At 33.1% G+C, this 16,980-nt stretch overlaps 1 protein-coding gene across 1 annotated transcript; it reads left to right on the top strand.

Annotated features, from left to right (window-relative positions):
• The first annotated feature begins 9,650 nt into the window (after nt 1-9,650).
• Nucleotides 9,651-16,870, top strand: LOC123699290. Its single transcript, XM_045646215.1, has 9 exons — nt 9,651-9,892; nt 9,985-10,279; nt 10,375-11,967; nt 12,116-12,232; nt 12,763-13,381; nt 13,484-14,424; nt 14,573-14,689; nt 15,220-15,501; nt 15,981-16,870. The coding sequence occupies exons 1-9, from the start codon at nt 9,827-9,829 to the stop codon at nt 16,868-16,870; spliced, it is 4,920 nt and encodes a 1,639-aa protein (XP_045502171.1). The 5' UTR covers nt 9,651-9,826.
• The last annotated feature ends 110 nt before the right edge of the window (nt 16,871-16,980 follow it).

The following is a 16,980-nucleotide window of genomic DNA, read 5'->3' as shown; positions in this document are numbered from 1 at the left end:
TTCAGCATTTCAATATGTACCCTAACGCAACCTGTTACGGTTTATTTTAATATAACATCCCTAGGCATATTAGCTGTTTTGTTTCTCTTTGCTCCGAAATTCCAAATTCGAAAAACATTCAGCTACTCCACAACAGAGGGCGTTAGTTTTCGATACATATAACTTTGAACCTCAACACATAGAAATAAGGTTGAAATTTGTGTCACTCTACATTAATGACATTAACTTGATATTAATCTGATGCTATGCTCTAAGGGATGTCAGCCTTGTTATCGATAATTCACAAATAAATATTTTTTGTGCATTTTTTTTCTTTCTATTATATGAGTATAGTACAATGTGCCACATTTTGGAGTATGTTTATTAATAATAAGTATGTCTTTTCATATTATTATGTTTCTCTCCATAATACACGGGTATCGCCGTAAGGATGATACCCGGTCCTTTGGAAGGCTTACGTGGGGACACAGGTCCAACACGCAGAGGCCCTTTAGAGAATTTAATGTGTTGTGGGACACCAGCCGCAGCCTGCCCATGGCTGCACTATAGAGATACAGCCCTGGGCAGTCCGCGGCCAATGTAGGACTATTGCAGAAAAATGGAAATGAATAAAACTGGGTTATGGAAGGGGGTGTTAGATGGACTGGTATATTGGGTCTATGGGGGCTATGGACGTCTGCCTTTTCAATATTAAAAATTGAAAATTATGGCAGACGGTGACTCGCCAGTTCGGTCGATGGGCTCCCAAAAAGGTTACCGATAATGGCAACAAGGGGGCAACATCAGCTGAACGGCTGGGGGTGTAGAGAGGTGCGGCACCGGTTTCACCATCGCGAGCCCGCGGGCCCGGAGCGGGTTTCCCCGCTATTACGCCATTAGACACTTCCACCCCCGAGCATATAGCTCTAGCGGCTCCACTCTGGACGGCCAACAAAGGCAAGCCAGAGGTGGGGGATCCTGAACCTCGTCATTGTTCACTCCGAACTGCCACCGGGACAGCCCAGAGGTGAGGACAGGGACCTCCCCCGGGAGCGCTCGGTTCCCGCGGGGTCGCTACTCCCCAACACCTCGCCACAAGGTGCCCTGCGGGGTGACTGACTGCACGGTTGGGATATCTATTGTAGATATGCCAACCGGGGGCGATGGGGTCGTCACATCCCTACGCCTATATTATTATTTTTCATATTATTACTCCTTTCGTCCCAACTCGAAGCCTTCATAATAAAGGGGGGCACTGAAAAACAGCGCTGGCAACGTTCCTGAACGTTGCAGCATATGCTGAGCTGTCTCCTTTTTGTCAGGATCGTATGACACACTTCAATAAAATCTTCAATAAAATTGTTTTGCTTTTTTTTATGTTATTAATTTTATGTTTTATGTGTGTGTGTTGTGCTGTCCTTGATAAATAAATGTTTCTTTTCTTTTTTCTCTTTCTTTCTTTAAATAAAAAACGGAATAGAATAGTATAAATCTATATTTACAAAATACAAACAGAAAATATTCATTATTTTAAATCTTGGAACTGCCGTAGGTTTGATGTATCGGCGGCCTTTGTTAGACTTCTTAGTGCTGTTCGGCATCCAGTTAACTCGTCACGTTGCATTTATCCATTTCTCTTTTAAATTAGCCTCTTTGGGAAATCTATAAATAAATTAGATAAATGAAAGCTAAGGAAAAATAAAATAAAATTTAAAGTTTATAATGTTTGTCTTTTCTAAAGTATCGATACTGTCGATATGCCCTACAACCATCACTAAACCGACATTCGTTTGTTTATTGCAATAATATTCCAGAAAGTCTTGTTTGCTGTTCAATCTATATAAGTACTAATTTCTTATGGATTAAGGTTCATTTTGACTTAATATTTTTATAAATTTTTGACAAATTACGACAAGCGAAGTTATAACAAAATATATTTAAAATAAATTAAAATAAGACTTACCGATCACAGAACTATATCGAGATAGAAGGAAATAGTTCGTCGATTAATATGAGAACCGACCGTGTAACATTTTGCGTAGGTATTTTGACGTCACGCGAGTCTTTTAGTGATGTTCACAACGTCAAAATAATTAAATAGAAACTAAGTAGGCAGTTAAAACATTTTATAGAATTGAATTGGGAATCGATTTTGACCTTGACAGAATAATGAGAATAAAAATGTATGTTAATTTTTACAAGCTTTTTATTAACTTAAACTTCATTAGTATGCATGTGTATATGAATGTATGTATGTATCAAATCTTGTAATTGAATATTAAAGTAGTTTTAATCAACTTATTGAGCTGAAAGTTTGCATACATGTGCAAGTCAGGTGACAATATAAAATTCTAGTATCATGGTGCTGAGCTAATGATGGAGACGGAAGGAACTCCTCAACCACTTAACATTATTCGCCGAAACTTTGATGGGCCAGTAAACGAATCTTCGTGAAAATGTATGGAACAAATCAGCCTGTGTTTCGTAGGAAACCAGTTTTACGACCCGTTGCTTCAATCCATTTATTTTTTCACAAGAGAATATTTCGGAAAACTGAAACAAATTTGCACTAAGTATAATATAGTAAATATATTTTAAACCATCGATATACCTAACAATAATATTATAGGATTAAAAATTAATTATCATTTTTCTGTTTTCAATAGGCATCGATTTGAATCGACTAAGAAATCGGCATTGAAAATCGTGGAGTACAACTCTATAAGCTTATTTTTGACAGAAAAATGAGAAATCAACCTTTACCGCGTTTCGACAGTTTGGAATGTTTTATTTTCATTGCTGGTTTTCAATGCATGTCCAGTCTGGCGTGTAAAATTAAAACCGTAATGGAAAAGTTGCATCATTCCGTAACCATTTATATTAAATTAATACGGAGCACAAAAATAAATTGTTTTATAAGTAATAATAGATATTTTAGGGCAAAAAGTACTTACAGGTGAAAGGAAATATTTTTATTGACACCTTTAACTTTTTTGGTGGTGTTTGCACAGTTAATTATCGAGCATGGGGTCATTTTCTGTTTGCATTAGTACGTCACACACTGAGAGCGGTCGAGAGCGGACTGAGCATCGTGGCGAGCAAAGACGATGATTAATCGTCTTTTCGCCACGCGAGGTACATACACTCTTTCCTTCTATCTCGATATAGTTCTGTGTTACCGATGGTATGAAATGCCTCCATTGCTGATATTATTTCGCCTGCTATCATTTTTCCACTCTAATACCGAACAACACGCCCTAATTAATGAATAATTAATATGGAAAAAAGGTTTGACAGCTGGCAACCGACTCGAATATTTTTCTGCGCACAACTGAGACCAAGTAAGGTGATCTTAATTATCTTACCAAAGACTACTATGTATATACGGACATGTATCTTACTAGTGACACGTGGGCCACCCCCACATCACACTTCTATTTGTTTTTACTGTTCTGTGAGATAATATGAGAAAAAAATAGCCAGCTGTCTCGTCAATTTGAAATCTTTATGAATATACCACAGAAATAAACTATTAATTACATTCTTTAGTATAGCAGGTAGTTAGCACAGATTTCGAGAGCATAATATAACAAAATTTGATCAGAATTAGTCTGTGGAATTCTCAGTTCAAATCAAGGTTCAAATTGACTTATAAAATATGTTTATTGAGCCTCTTCTAAGTTAGTTTTCTTCTGTTAATCTTACTAATCAAGGAACTTTTATATTTATTTATGAGATGATTTATAGCATGATTTCAATTGAATATTTTGAACTTTTATGAGAATATGTACTTTAACCAAGGAAAACCTTCACACCACGAAATAACCTTAAATTATAGTAAAATCATGATATTACATATATTGTTTTTTATTTTTGTTCAAAGGAAAAGGGACTGTGAAATATTATTGAAGTAATAATATTTTATGATATGATTTCAAGTCGTAAACTCGTCATTGTCGATACTTGAATAGGCCAATTCAGCGTCTCCTCTGTGTCTTGAATAGAATGCACATGGCATTAAGCATTGACAGCTGTCATAGAATATAATGTGTATGCTTGTTTATGGTACATTGGTACGAATCATAGGTACGAATTCCGTTAAGAACACTGTCATTAGAAAAGCGCGGGAAACTTCGAATGAAGCGGGTGTAATTTTTCTTGGCTGTTAAAATAATTAATTTTTATATGATCAGTGGAGTTTGGTTTTGTATATATTGTTTATAATTGTATATATTTTATTAATTGTGTATAGTTAGTGTTTATTTAGGTAAGTTTTTGTATATATTTAATTTATAGTATGTAAAAAGTTAAATTTCGTGAGGTAAGGTTCGGTCTGATTGTTCTATGAACGATCCTCCGGATCCTATTCCCCCAGGACTGGTTACCCCCGGTCCTGAGGTAGCTAGTTACATTACTATCCCAAATGTTACAAATACATGCCTAGATCTGAATTTGGAGAGTACTCCAAAGAAACGTCGCTATAGAAAGCATGCAAAAGATTCAAATGAATCAATGATCACTGAAAATATTGATGTTGGTGATAAACTAAATAGACCTAATGATAATACTAAATTACATGACTCTGTTGCTTTACAAGATAGTCGGTGTGAATATGTACCTTCAGATTCCTTCCCTTATATTGTTCATGTACAGAGAACTGAAACATCACCCGGCGATGGCTCTACTCTGCATCCCATTACTTTTGGAAGGTTTTTAAAGAACAATAACATAAAAAACATTGTATCTGGTAGCATTAAAAAAATAGGCAGAAACCGTTGCATTGTTGCATTCACAACAGCGCAGGATGCTAATGAGTTCATCAAAAATAAAAATTTGAGTAGTTATAATCTTAGTGCAAAAATTCCATCATTCAATATTACCAGAATTGGTATTGTTAAAGGCATTCCATCCGAGTGGTCCCCCGAGGAAGTAAAAGAATATGTGTCCACCCCAGTAGGTTGTGGTAAAATAATTAAGGTCCGAAGGATAAATTATAAGGTTAATATTAATGGTACTATATCTTGGAAACCTACACAATCAGTTGTTATAACATTTGATGGACAAGTTCTTCCTGAGCGTGTCTATGTTTGTTATAACTCTTTGCCAGTAAATTTATATATTTTCCCTACCATCCAATGTTATAAATGTTGTAGATATGGTCACACTAAAAATATTTGTCGTTCGAAACCTAGGTGTTACAAATGTGGTCAAGACCACACAGGCGACTCTTGTACGGTTGAAGAAGACTGTGCGTCATGTTTATTATGTTCTGGTTTCCATTATGCTTCTAACAAAATCTGTCCTGAGTATAAACGGCAAAAAAGATATCAAAATATGTATGGCTCAAAAAAATATTTCTTATGGTGAGGCAAGTAAATTTTACCCACAAATTACAAAATCATATGGCGAGGTATTGATGGCACCCTCTTCTAATTCAACCCCAAACAGAATAAGTGTTAATAATACAAATTCTTCGTACAAAAAAACTTTTCATTTAAAACCTAAATTGCCTCCTAAGTCTATAAAGGGTTATGATAAAGTTGCTCATAATGATATTATTAGACAAGCTCAGATTCCTACGCCTGAAAATGGCTGCGGATATCAAGTGGTCCATAATGAAACCGAAACATCTCAGATTATGGATATTATAACTTCTTTGATAAACACTTTATTAAAAAATTAAACATTAAAACCGTCCAACGTTGCCACTTTGTATAAGTTAATTGATAGCATATGTAATAATAATGGATTCCAAAATAATACAGTGGAACTGCAGGAGCATAATTCCTAAGAAATCGGATTTAATTCATATTATAAATAAGCATGATCCTATTATAATCGCTCTTAATGAGACTTGGCTAAAACCAAATCTCAATTTTAGAATTCCAGGTTATGTTTGTGTTCGTGATGACAGAATTGATGGGTATGGTGGTGCTGCCATACTCATCAAAAAGTCTATACAATTTAAACGATTAATATTACCAGCTCACAATAATAAATATTTAAATAATGTTGGAATTAATCTAAAAAATAGTCTCTCTATCATTTCAATTTATATATCATATAGCACTGCTTCTACGTTTACCTATATACAAAATTTAATTAGCTCTATTTCTACCCCTTTGTTGATACTGGGTGATTTTAATGCCCATCATCAATACTGGGGAAGTAGTATTACGAATAGTAGCGGCGTACAACTTTTAAATATCTTTGACAAGTATAATTTATGCATGCTCAATACAGGTGAGCGAACAAGACGTACACGAGCGAATGAAATTTTTAGTGCGGTAGATCTCTCTCTTTGCTCTCCAGGATTAGCATCATATATTTCTTGGTGTCCTCTAGCAACTTCATTTGGTAGTGATCATTTTCCCCTATTAATAACCGTTCCTATAGGAAACAAAATACATAATACAAGCATAAAGCCTCGTTTGAGGTATAAGCTCCATAATGCAGACTGGCATAAGTTTAAAGAAGAGGTTGATCGCCAAGTTAAAGAGTTGCCTGAGATTAATGCAAGCAATGAAGAGTCTTGTTCTGTACATTTAGCCAAGATCTTGATTGATGCAGCTGATAAAACTTTACCCCACAAATCTATGCATCCTTCGAAAATTCCAAGTCCTCCTTGGTGGGATGAAGAATATGTAGTAATGCTGTTAAAGAAAGAAAGCGCATTGAAAAAATATATGCCAATGACATGTCCGAAATAAATTATGAATTTCTTTCTCAAGCTATCAATTCCACCAGATTACTGCTTAAAAAGAAGAAACGAGAAGGTTGGAAATCTTTTTGCTCATCTTTAGCACCCGAAACATGCTCCAGAGAAGTATGGAAAAATATTAGACGCTTCCGATCAGCTTTCAAAGAACAGACATCAATAATATCAAAGGAATTAGCGAGTAATTTTATGGATAATTTAGCCCCGTCTACAGCAAGAGAGTTTATTCAATTAAAGCCTCCTATAATCTGCCCTATGGACCATAATTATGGCTCACTATTAGCTTCACTGTTTACACTTGATGAACTTAAAGGTATTTTATCATCTGTTAAAGATTCTGCTCCTGGGTTGGATGGAATTCCGTATTCTTTTATATCACATCTTTCTGAAAATTGCTTAAACTATTATCTTGATCTTATTAATTCCATCATGATTTCTGGGAATGTTCCGCTGTCTTGGAAATCTCAAGAAATCATTCCAATTTTAAAACCAAATAAATCTCCAACTGCAGTGTCTTCATACAGACCCGTTGCTTTGTCGTCTGTATTAACCAAAATTTCAGAACATTTAATAAAAAACCGTTTGGAGTGGTTCCTAGAACACAACAAAATCCTTTCAAAGACGCAATTCGGCTTTCGTAAGTCGAAAAGTGCTATTGACAACATCAGCATCCTAACTACGGATATAAATTTAGCTTTTTCAAATGATCAACAAGTTATTGCCGCGTTTCTAGACATTCGTTCGGCATATGACAATGTAGTCATCTCAATACTCCAGAATAAACTTTATAAAATGAACATCCCTGCTTTATTGGTTAATTTCATTATAAATATATTAAAAGAAAGACATGTGGTTTGTAATGTTGACGACACAGTTAGTATTGTCCGTACTATCAGTAAAGGTCTTCCACAAGGGTCAGTTCTAAGTCCTATTCTATATAATGTTTATAGTTATGACCTAGAAAATGTATTTAGTAGTTATGTCAATGTCCTTCAATATGCTGATGATTTGGTATTGTACACTGTTGATTCAAAATTAGAGACGGCCAGTATTTTGTTAAATAATGGTCTTGCTGATCTTAATCGATGGATGGATCAAAATGGTTTGGATATTTCTATTGATAAGAGCGTTGCGGTAGTGTTTACAAAAAAACGAATAGTTCCTAGGGTTTGTGTCACTTATAATAATAAACAAATTCCAATTCAAAATCATGCAAAATTTTTAGGTATTATCTTAGATAGTAAAATGACAGGTACTTTTCACATCGACTACATTTGTACAAAATGTGAAAATATTTTAAATATGTTACGATGTCTTTCTGGGGTTTGGTGGGGTGCACATCCTTCTTGTATGAAATTGGTATATAATGCCTTGCTTCGTAGTATCCTAGACTACGGAATGTTTTTATTAGAAAGTGGAAATATAACTGCTCTTCACAAGTTGGATAAAATTCAAGCTAAAGCCCTCCGGATTGTTTTAGGTGCTATGAAATCGAGTCCCATAAACGCCCTTCAGGTTGAATGTGGAGATCCTCCACTGACGATCAGAAGGCAATATTTATCTGATAGATTTTTGTTCCGTATAGTACAATTCACCAACCATCCATTAATAAACAAGTTAAAAATGTTAAACGATCGAATACGTACGTCTTCATTCTGGAAAAATAAATCTATACCTTGCTTAATTGTAAGTTACCGTAAATTCATTTCAATGTCAACCAATATTTTTCAGTCCCCAGTTTTACCGCTTTTTGGTTATAACTACCAGAGCCTTTTGATCAAACCAATTATAAAGTACAATATAGGAATCAGTAAGCATGATAATATAGATTCAAATGTAAACTTTAGATTTAATGTTGATAAGGAGTGGCGTAATTGGCATCATATTTTTACTGATGCGTCTAAATCATCAACTGATAGTTGTGTTGGAGTTGGTATATTTCACGTTCAATATAAGATTACACAAAAGATTAAGCTACCGCCGGAGTCTTCAGTCTTTACTGGAGAGTGCTTTGGGCTCCTAAAAGCATTAGAATATATTAAATTAATGAAGCTACCTAAATCTGTAATTTTTTCTGATTCAATGAGTTCTCTGCAATGCTTAGATAAATATTCTTTTTACAATAAACCATTTTACCCTGTTATTTTTCAAATCAAAAATAAGTTATATGAATGCATTAATCTAGGTTACTTGGTAACTTTTGCTTGGATCCCGAGCCATCGTGGAATCCAAGGAAATGATAGGGCTGATAGCTTGGCCAAGGATGCGGTGCAGTGTGGAGATATGTTTCCATACATGAACTATTCTCATGATCTGCTAACATTACCGAAGCGATATCTCTTTGAAACGTGGAATACAGTCTGGGCAGATACTGGGCAATGTAAGGGAAGGAATTTTTATAGAATCCAACCGACAATTCCAATAAAGCCTTGGTTTGTTGGTGTTGAAGCAAATAAATTGGTTATATCTTCAATAAGTCGCATGAGAATTGGACATATGTGTATTCCTAGTCATTTAGCCAGAATTGGTGTGTTAAATACTGAAGTTTGCGAGTGTGGAGAGGACGAGGGAAATATAGACCACATATTTTTCTCTTGCTCTCTATACGACCATTCTTCCTTTTTTGATTCCTTAATATCCTCAAATGTTCCTCTTCCTACTCGTATGTCCTATCTATTTATGTACCCTAAAAAATATCTAAGTAATATATCTAATTTTATATGTAGCAATAATATCAAATTGTAATGTTCATTAATTTCCATATAATCTATTTAATTTATGTAAATATGTATTAATATAATGTAAGTATTATTATTTTTTTCCTAAACTCTTTTGATCACCTTGCTATCGTCCTATATATTTTCCCGTGTATGGTTTCCCTACCTTTAACTTGACACTGGCAAATGGTTATCTTCTTGCCATAACAGAAAAAAAAAAAAAAAAAAAAAATTCCGTTAAGTCTGATTTTGAATTAAAATAGCATGAAAATAGACGCTCTTGTCTTGAAAGTGTTTTAAATGAATAATTTGATGCTAAGGCATTACTTTTGGTTTTGTACAAACAATTTTGTTTTAAAGAGTGACCTAGATTTACAGTGACTTGTATATAAATTATTATTGACTCCTAAAAATGTCCGACAGCGAAGATGATAATATATTCCCAAACAATGTTATTACATTTCAGAATGGAAACACAGTAAGTATTCATTTAATGTAAATATGAATTGAGAAAGTGTCCAGTTAAATGTAAAATTTCAAATGTTTTATGTATTTGCATATAATTTTCAGACTATTAGTGCGCGAGGGCCTGGTATAAACAAAAGTAATATGACAGGATTAAGTTTTCGGAGTAACGTTTTAACTTCTACGTTAAATATGGGCGGGAATACCCACCGCCACCGTTTTGGCAATCCACAATATGATCAACGAAGTTTGTACCATGGAAGAGAAACTTCACCAATGTCCATGAGAAGCGATTTAGGACCACGAAATTTTCATAACTCATATTATCCGCGAGCTATGAGTTCACAGAGGTCCCTTATTAATGGAAGAAGTGGATCACCACTTTCCGTTAGAAGTATAGGTAAACACATTATATTCAACATAACAATATATTTATTATAAAATTCAATTTATGTACCTACATTTTGTAACATTAATTCATTTTCATATTTTTAGATACAACTACAAGTGTTAGTGCTGTGGATATTGCAAATGCATTTAAATACATGAAATTTAATAACCATGAATTAAGAATTATTAAAGATGCTTACCAAAAATTAATGAGAAATAAAGTAAGGAAAAGAATTGAAAAACGAAGAAATTTGAAATTATTTCTCAGAGGTGTAAGAAGAAAATCTGGATATGATTCGGGAGAACAGGGAAGTGATTCATCACTTAGCAGTGATGATGGTCGATCTGTTAAAACTAGCGTGTCTTATAGAAATGCATTTCCTATACAACAATTAAATAGAATTGATGAGTCTTTGCTACGGACATCATTAAAAGAAACTGACATATATAATGATTGTACAGATAATATTAAACAAAACACATTGAGGAATGTCTTTCCTGTTTATCCAAAACCTGTTAATAAGAAGCCAAGTCACATAGAAAATTCTATAGAGATGCAAAAAGGGCTTGATAATCCAAATGGAACTATGACACTGAAAGATAGATTTACAACAGGATTTCTTTTACCTTCTCAGAGGTTTAATAAATCAAAACCAAATGTTACAATAGACAAATCAAAGAATGGTACTATACTGCCAAAAACAACAGAACAAATTATGTACAAGCAAACACAAAATATAAATGTGCAATCACATAGTGATGATGAACAAATATTTCCTGAAAAATCTGTTAGGGCGAATGGAAATTCAAATTTAGACTTACAAAAGAAAAGGCTGATGGATGAGGAAGAAAGTATTTCAGAAAGAAAAAGGAGTAAAATTGATAATAATTTTGTACAATCTGATAAACGAAATGATAACCAGCATTCCGATTTTGATGATAATGATTTTATGTTTAAGAAACCATCTATGCCGGTCCGTAAATCAAATAAGACCCAAAAGCATAATGTTACTGAAGTACTTATTTCTAAATCATCACAACAACTTACTCAGAAAATGAACCAAGACTCTGACAGCCATACCAAAAATTTACAAGATTTAGATTCAGATAATAACAACCAAACAGTAATTTCTCAAAACAGCAGCGATGTTTCAATGAAACCCAGCTTTATAAAACGGAAACTTTTCACACAAAAATTAGACCTCCTTGAGAATAAAAACCTAAATAGCGATTTAGCTGCACCAAGTCCTCAGACGAAATCAAATGTATGTAAAGAGAAGAATAAAACAAGGAAATTAGTAACATCCCAATCGTGTCTCAGTAGAGATGTTGTAGATGATGAAAATAATGTTTTGGATCTGATACACAAAATTGTACCAGCCGATCAAATGAATTTAACTACTGCAAGTAATAAGAGGACGAATAAAAGTAACAAAGTACCAGATGATAATTGGGATGTGGCCTCTGTTGTGTCTCAATGTAACAGTGCTGATGGTAGCGATACATATACAGATGAAGAAATATTCAATTTACATAATACTATTAAGAAGAAAGGTGATACCAAGAAAAAACAAGAAACTAAAGCTATCAAAACTGCAATAGGAGATTGTAAGGTTGTTCTGCAAAATGTAATAAAGCCTAATGCTTGTAAGCATAATGTTAATGGTACAACAGAATCATCATCTACTAATATAAAAAGTGAGTAATATTTAATATTGTTTTTGGTTTCAAAGAAATGAAATTAATTCTTAATTGCACATGAATTCATGATAATACAATTACACGGCTTGAGTTACTATATTATATTATGTGGTATTTAATTAAAACACTATTATTTTTATTTCAGCTATAAATAAAGGGGCAGTGTTGAATTCAGTTAAATCATTTTGGGAAACTGATATGGAGAGTGACATAGAGAGTCACAGTACACCAGCCTGGAAACAAAAAACTACCATCAATCAAGGTATGATTGCAAATCATTTTATATAATACTAGTTTTCCGCCCGCGGCTTCGCCCGTTCAGTTAAAGAAAAACACAATGTCCCGGCGTAAAAAATAGCCTATGTCCTTTCTCGGGTATCAAAATATCACTATACCAAATTTTATGCAAATTGGTTTAGTAGTTAAGGTGTGATTGAGTAACAGACAGACAGACAGACAGAGTTACTTTCTAATTTATAATATTAGTATGGATATAAAATGGAAACAATATTTTTTTTTTATTTAAATTTTTATTTAAATGTATAGATTGTTAACAAAATGTGAATGAAAATTAATCTAAAGAGCACTGCAATATTCAAATACCATAATAACAGTGGTGAATTGATAGCAATCCGAATGTCCCAGAAATCTCCTCCTTCCGTCTTCCTCAATTAAATGTCTTTTTGAAATTCATCTAAATTTTTCAGATAAATATCTAATTTAAAATGAACAGTAAACCCTTTTTTTTCACAATCAACTCACAATGTGATAATATAAATATTTTCTTTGCAGTGAAAGAACCATTGAAAGAAACACCCAATGTAACTATCTTGCAACCTGAAAAGAGAAAAGCTAAGGGTAGCATGATAACAGTAAGAGGCTTAAAAAATAAAATAAACAATAAAACAATACTAAATGAGGTAAAGAAACCTTCAGCTAGCCCCCAAAAAGTAGATATGCCTAAAGAAATGGAACCTGCAAAACCTAAGGCTGCAACAAATAAAAAGACAGCAACACAAACAAAAAAAGCTACAACAAAACCCAATGAAAGTGTTCTTAATACAAGATCTACACGTAACTCAAAGAAGCTTCAAGATTGTTTCTGTAGTGATGATGTATCAAATGACAGTAATACCCAAACGAAAAAAATGAAACAAAAAAATACAGCTAAACCAACAAAGACTGTCAAACCAAAAGCAAACAAAAAATGCACTCCAAAAGACACCAAATGTGTGCCAAAAACAACTATACAAACAAGAAGAAGCAAAGAATTACAATCAGTCTTAAATACCACGCATGATTCGGGCAGTAGTATTAACATTTCTGGTAGAAGTTTAAGATCAATGAAAAGGCTAGAAAATTCGAAAGAAAATATTGAACCAATAATAACGAGAAGTTGGAGTAAAAACATGTCAGTAAGTTTATAGGAAATATGCAGTGACTCTTTAAATAGTGTAAATATGTGACATAGTATTTGTGTGCTTGTAAAAAATATAAATGTGCAATCACATAGTGATGATGAACAAATATTTCCTGAAAAATCTGTTAGGGCGAATGGAAATTCAAATTTAGACTTACAAAAGAAAAGGCTGCTGGATGAGGAAGAAAGTATTTCAGAAAGAAAAAGGAGTAAAATTGATAATAATTTTGTACAATCTGATAAACGAAATGATAACCAGCATTCCGATTTTGATGATAATGATTTTATGTTTAAGAAACCATCTATGCCGGTCCGTAAATCAAATAAGACCCAAAAGCATAATGTTACTGAAGTACTTATTTCTAAATCATCACAACAACTTACTCAGAAAATGAACCAAGACTCTGACAGCCATACCAAAAATTTACAAGATTTAGATTCAGATAATAACAACCAAACAGTAATTTCTCAAAACAGCAGCGATGTTTCAATGAAACCCAGCTTTATAAAACGGAAACTTTTCACACAAAAATTAGACCTCCTTGAGAATAAAAACCTAAATAGCGATTTAGCTGCACCAAGTCCTCAGACGAAATCAAATGTATGTAAAGAGAAGAATAAAACAAGGAAATTAGTAACATCCCAATCGTGTCTCAGTAGAGATGTTGTAGATGATGAAAATAATGTTTTGGATCTGATACACAAAATTGTACCAGCCGATCAAATGAATTTAACTACTGCAAGTAATAAGAGGACGAATAAAAGTAACAAAGTACCAGATGATAATTGGGATGTGGCCTCTGTTGTGTCTCAATGTAACAGTGCTGATGGTAGCGATACATATACAGATGAAGAAATATTCAATTTACATAATACTATTAAGAAGAAAGGTGATACCAAGAAAAAACAAGAAACTAAAGCTATCAAAACTGCAATAGGAGATTGTAAGGTTGTTCTGCAAAATGTAATAAAGCCTAATGCTTGTAAGCATAACGTTAATGGTACAACAGAATCATCATCTACTAATATAAAAAGTGAGTAATATTTAATATTGTTTTTGGTTTCAAAGAAATGAAATTAATTCTTAATTGCACATGAATTCATGATAATACAATTACACGGCTTGAGTTACTATATTATATTATGTGGTATTTAATTAAAACACTATTATTTTTATTTCAGCTATAAATAAAGGGGCAGTGTTGAATTCAGTTAAATCATTTTGGGAAACTGATATGGAGAGTGACATAGATAGTCACAGTACACCAGCCTGGAAACAAAAAACAACCATCAATCAAGGTATGATTGCAAATCATTTTATATAATACTAGTTTTCCGCCCGCGGCTTCGCCCGTTCAGTTAAAGAAAAACACAATGTCCCGGCGTAAAAAATAGCCTATGTCCTTTCTCGGGTATCAAAATATCACTATACCAAATTTTATGCAAATTGGTTTAGTAGTTAAGGTGTGATTGAGTAACAGACAGACAGACAGACAGAGTTACTTTCTAATTTATAATATTAGTATGGATATAAAATGGAAACAATATTTTTTTTTTATTTAAATTTTTATTTAAATGTATAGATTGTTAACAAAATGTGAATGAAAATTAATCTAAAGAGCACTGCAATATTCAAATACCATAATAACAGTGGTGAATTGATAGCAATCCGAATGTCCCAGAAATCTCCTCCTTCCGTCTTCCTCAATTAAATGTCTTTTTGAAATTCATCTAAATTTTTCAGATAAATATCTAATTTAAAATGAACAGTAAACCCTTTTTTTTCACAATCAACTCACAATGTGATAATATAAATATTTTCTTTGCAGTGAAAGAACCATTGAAAGAAACACCTAATGTAACTATCTTGCAACCTGAAAAGAGAAAAGCTAAGGGTAGCATGATAACAGTAAGAGGCTTAAAAAATAAAATAAACAATAAAACAATACTAAATGAGGTAAAGAAACCTTCAGCTAGCCCCCAAAAAGTAGATATGCCTAAAGAAATGGAGCCTGCAAAACCTAAGGCTGCAACAAATAAAAAGACAGCAAGACAAACAAAAAAAGCTACAACAAAACCCAATGAAAGTGTTCTTAATACAAGATCTACACGTAACTCAAAGAAGCTTCAAGATTGTTTCTGTAGTGATGATGTATCAAATGACAGTAATACCCAAACGAAAAAAATGAAACAAAAAAATACAGCTAAACCAACAAAGACAAAAAAAGCACTCCAAAAGACACCAAATGTGTGCCAAAAACAACTATACAAACAAGAAGAAGCAAAGAATTACAATCAGTCTTAAATACCACGCATGATTCGGGCAGTAGTATTAACATTTCTGGTAGAAGTTCAAGATCAATGAAAAGGCTAGAAAATTCGAAAGAAAATATTGAACCAATAATAACGAGAAGTGGGAGTAAAAACATGTCAGTGAGTTTATAGGAAATATGAAGTGACTCTTTAAATAGTGTAAATATGTGACATAGTATTTGTGTGCTTGTAAAAAATATAAATGTGCAATCACATAGTGATGATGAACAAATATTTCCTGAAAAATCTGTTAGGGCGAATGGAAATTCAAATTTAGACTTACAAAAGAAAAGGCTGCTGGATGAGGAAGAAAGTATTTCAGAAAGAAAAAGGAGTAAAATTGATAATAATTTTGTACAATCTGATAAACGAAATGATAACCAGCATTCCGATTTTGATGATAATGATTTTATGTTTAAGAAACCATCTATGCCGGTCCGTAAATCAAATAAGACCCAAAAGCATAATGTTACTGAAGTACTTATTTCTAAATCATCACAACAACTTACTCAGAAAATGAACCAAGACTCTGACAGCCATACCAAAAATTTACAAGATTTAGATTCAGATAATAACAACCAAACAGTAATTTCTCAAAACAGCAGCGATGTTTCAATGAAACCCAGCTTTATAAAACGGAAACTTTTCACACAAAAATTAGACCTCCTTGAGAATAAAAACCTAAATAGCGATTTAGCTGCACCAAGTCCTCAGACGAAATCAAATGTATGTAAAGAGAAGAATAAAACAAGGAAATTAGTAACATCCCAATCGTGTCTCAGTAGAGATGTTGTAGATGATGAAAATAATGTTTTGGATCTGATACACAAAATTGTACCAGCCGATCAAATGAATTTAACTACTGCAAGTAATAAGAGGACGAATAAAAGTAACAAAGTACCAGATGATAATTGGGATGTGGCCTCTGTTGTGTCTCAATGTAACAGTGCTGATGGTAGCGATACATATACAGATGAAGAAATATTCAATGTACATAATACTATTAAGAAGAAAGGTGATACCAAGAAAAAACAAGAAACTAAAGCTATCAAAACTGCAATAGGAGATTGTAAGGTTGTTCTGCAAAATGTAATAAAGCCTAATGCTTGTAAGCATAACGTTAATGGTACAACAGAATCATCATCTACTAATATAAAAAGTGAGTAATATTTAATATTGTTTTTGGTTTCAAAGAAATGAAATTAATTCTTAATTGCACATGAATTCATGATAATACAATTACACGGCTTGAGTTACTATATTATATTATGTGGTAT

The sequence above is a fragment of the Colias croceus genome, chromosome 17 (assembly GCF_905220415.1).
Source record: "Colias croceus chromosome 17, ilColCroc2.1".
Lineage (NCBI taxonomy): Eukaryota > Metazoa > Arthropoda > Insecta > Lepidoptera > Pieridae > Colias > Colias croceus.
Note: the sequence above shows the minus strand (reverse complement) of the source record. Positions and strands in the feature narration are given on the sequence as shown.

Bases quoted from the DNA above. Each gene is read 5' to 3' on its own strand.
- LOC123699290 (XM_045646215.1), top strand. From the start codon at position 9,827: ATGTCCGACAGCGAAGATGATAATATATTCCCAAACAATGTTATTACA. The intron at 11,968-12,115 runs GTGAGTAATATT...TTTTTATTTCAG, and splicing joins ATCATCTACTAATATAAAAA to CTATAAATAAAGGGGCAGTG. The intron at 15,502-15,980 runs GTAACTCAAAGA...ATTCAAATTTAG, and splicing joins TCTTAATACAAGATCTACAC to ACTTACAAAAGAAAAGGCTG.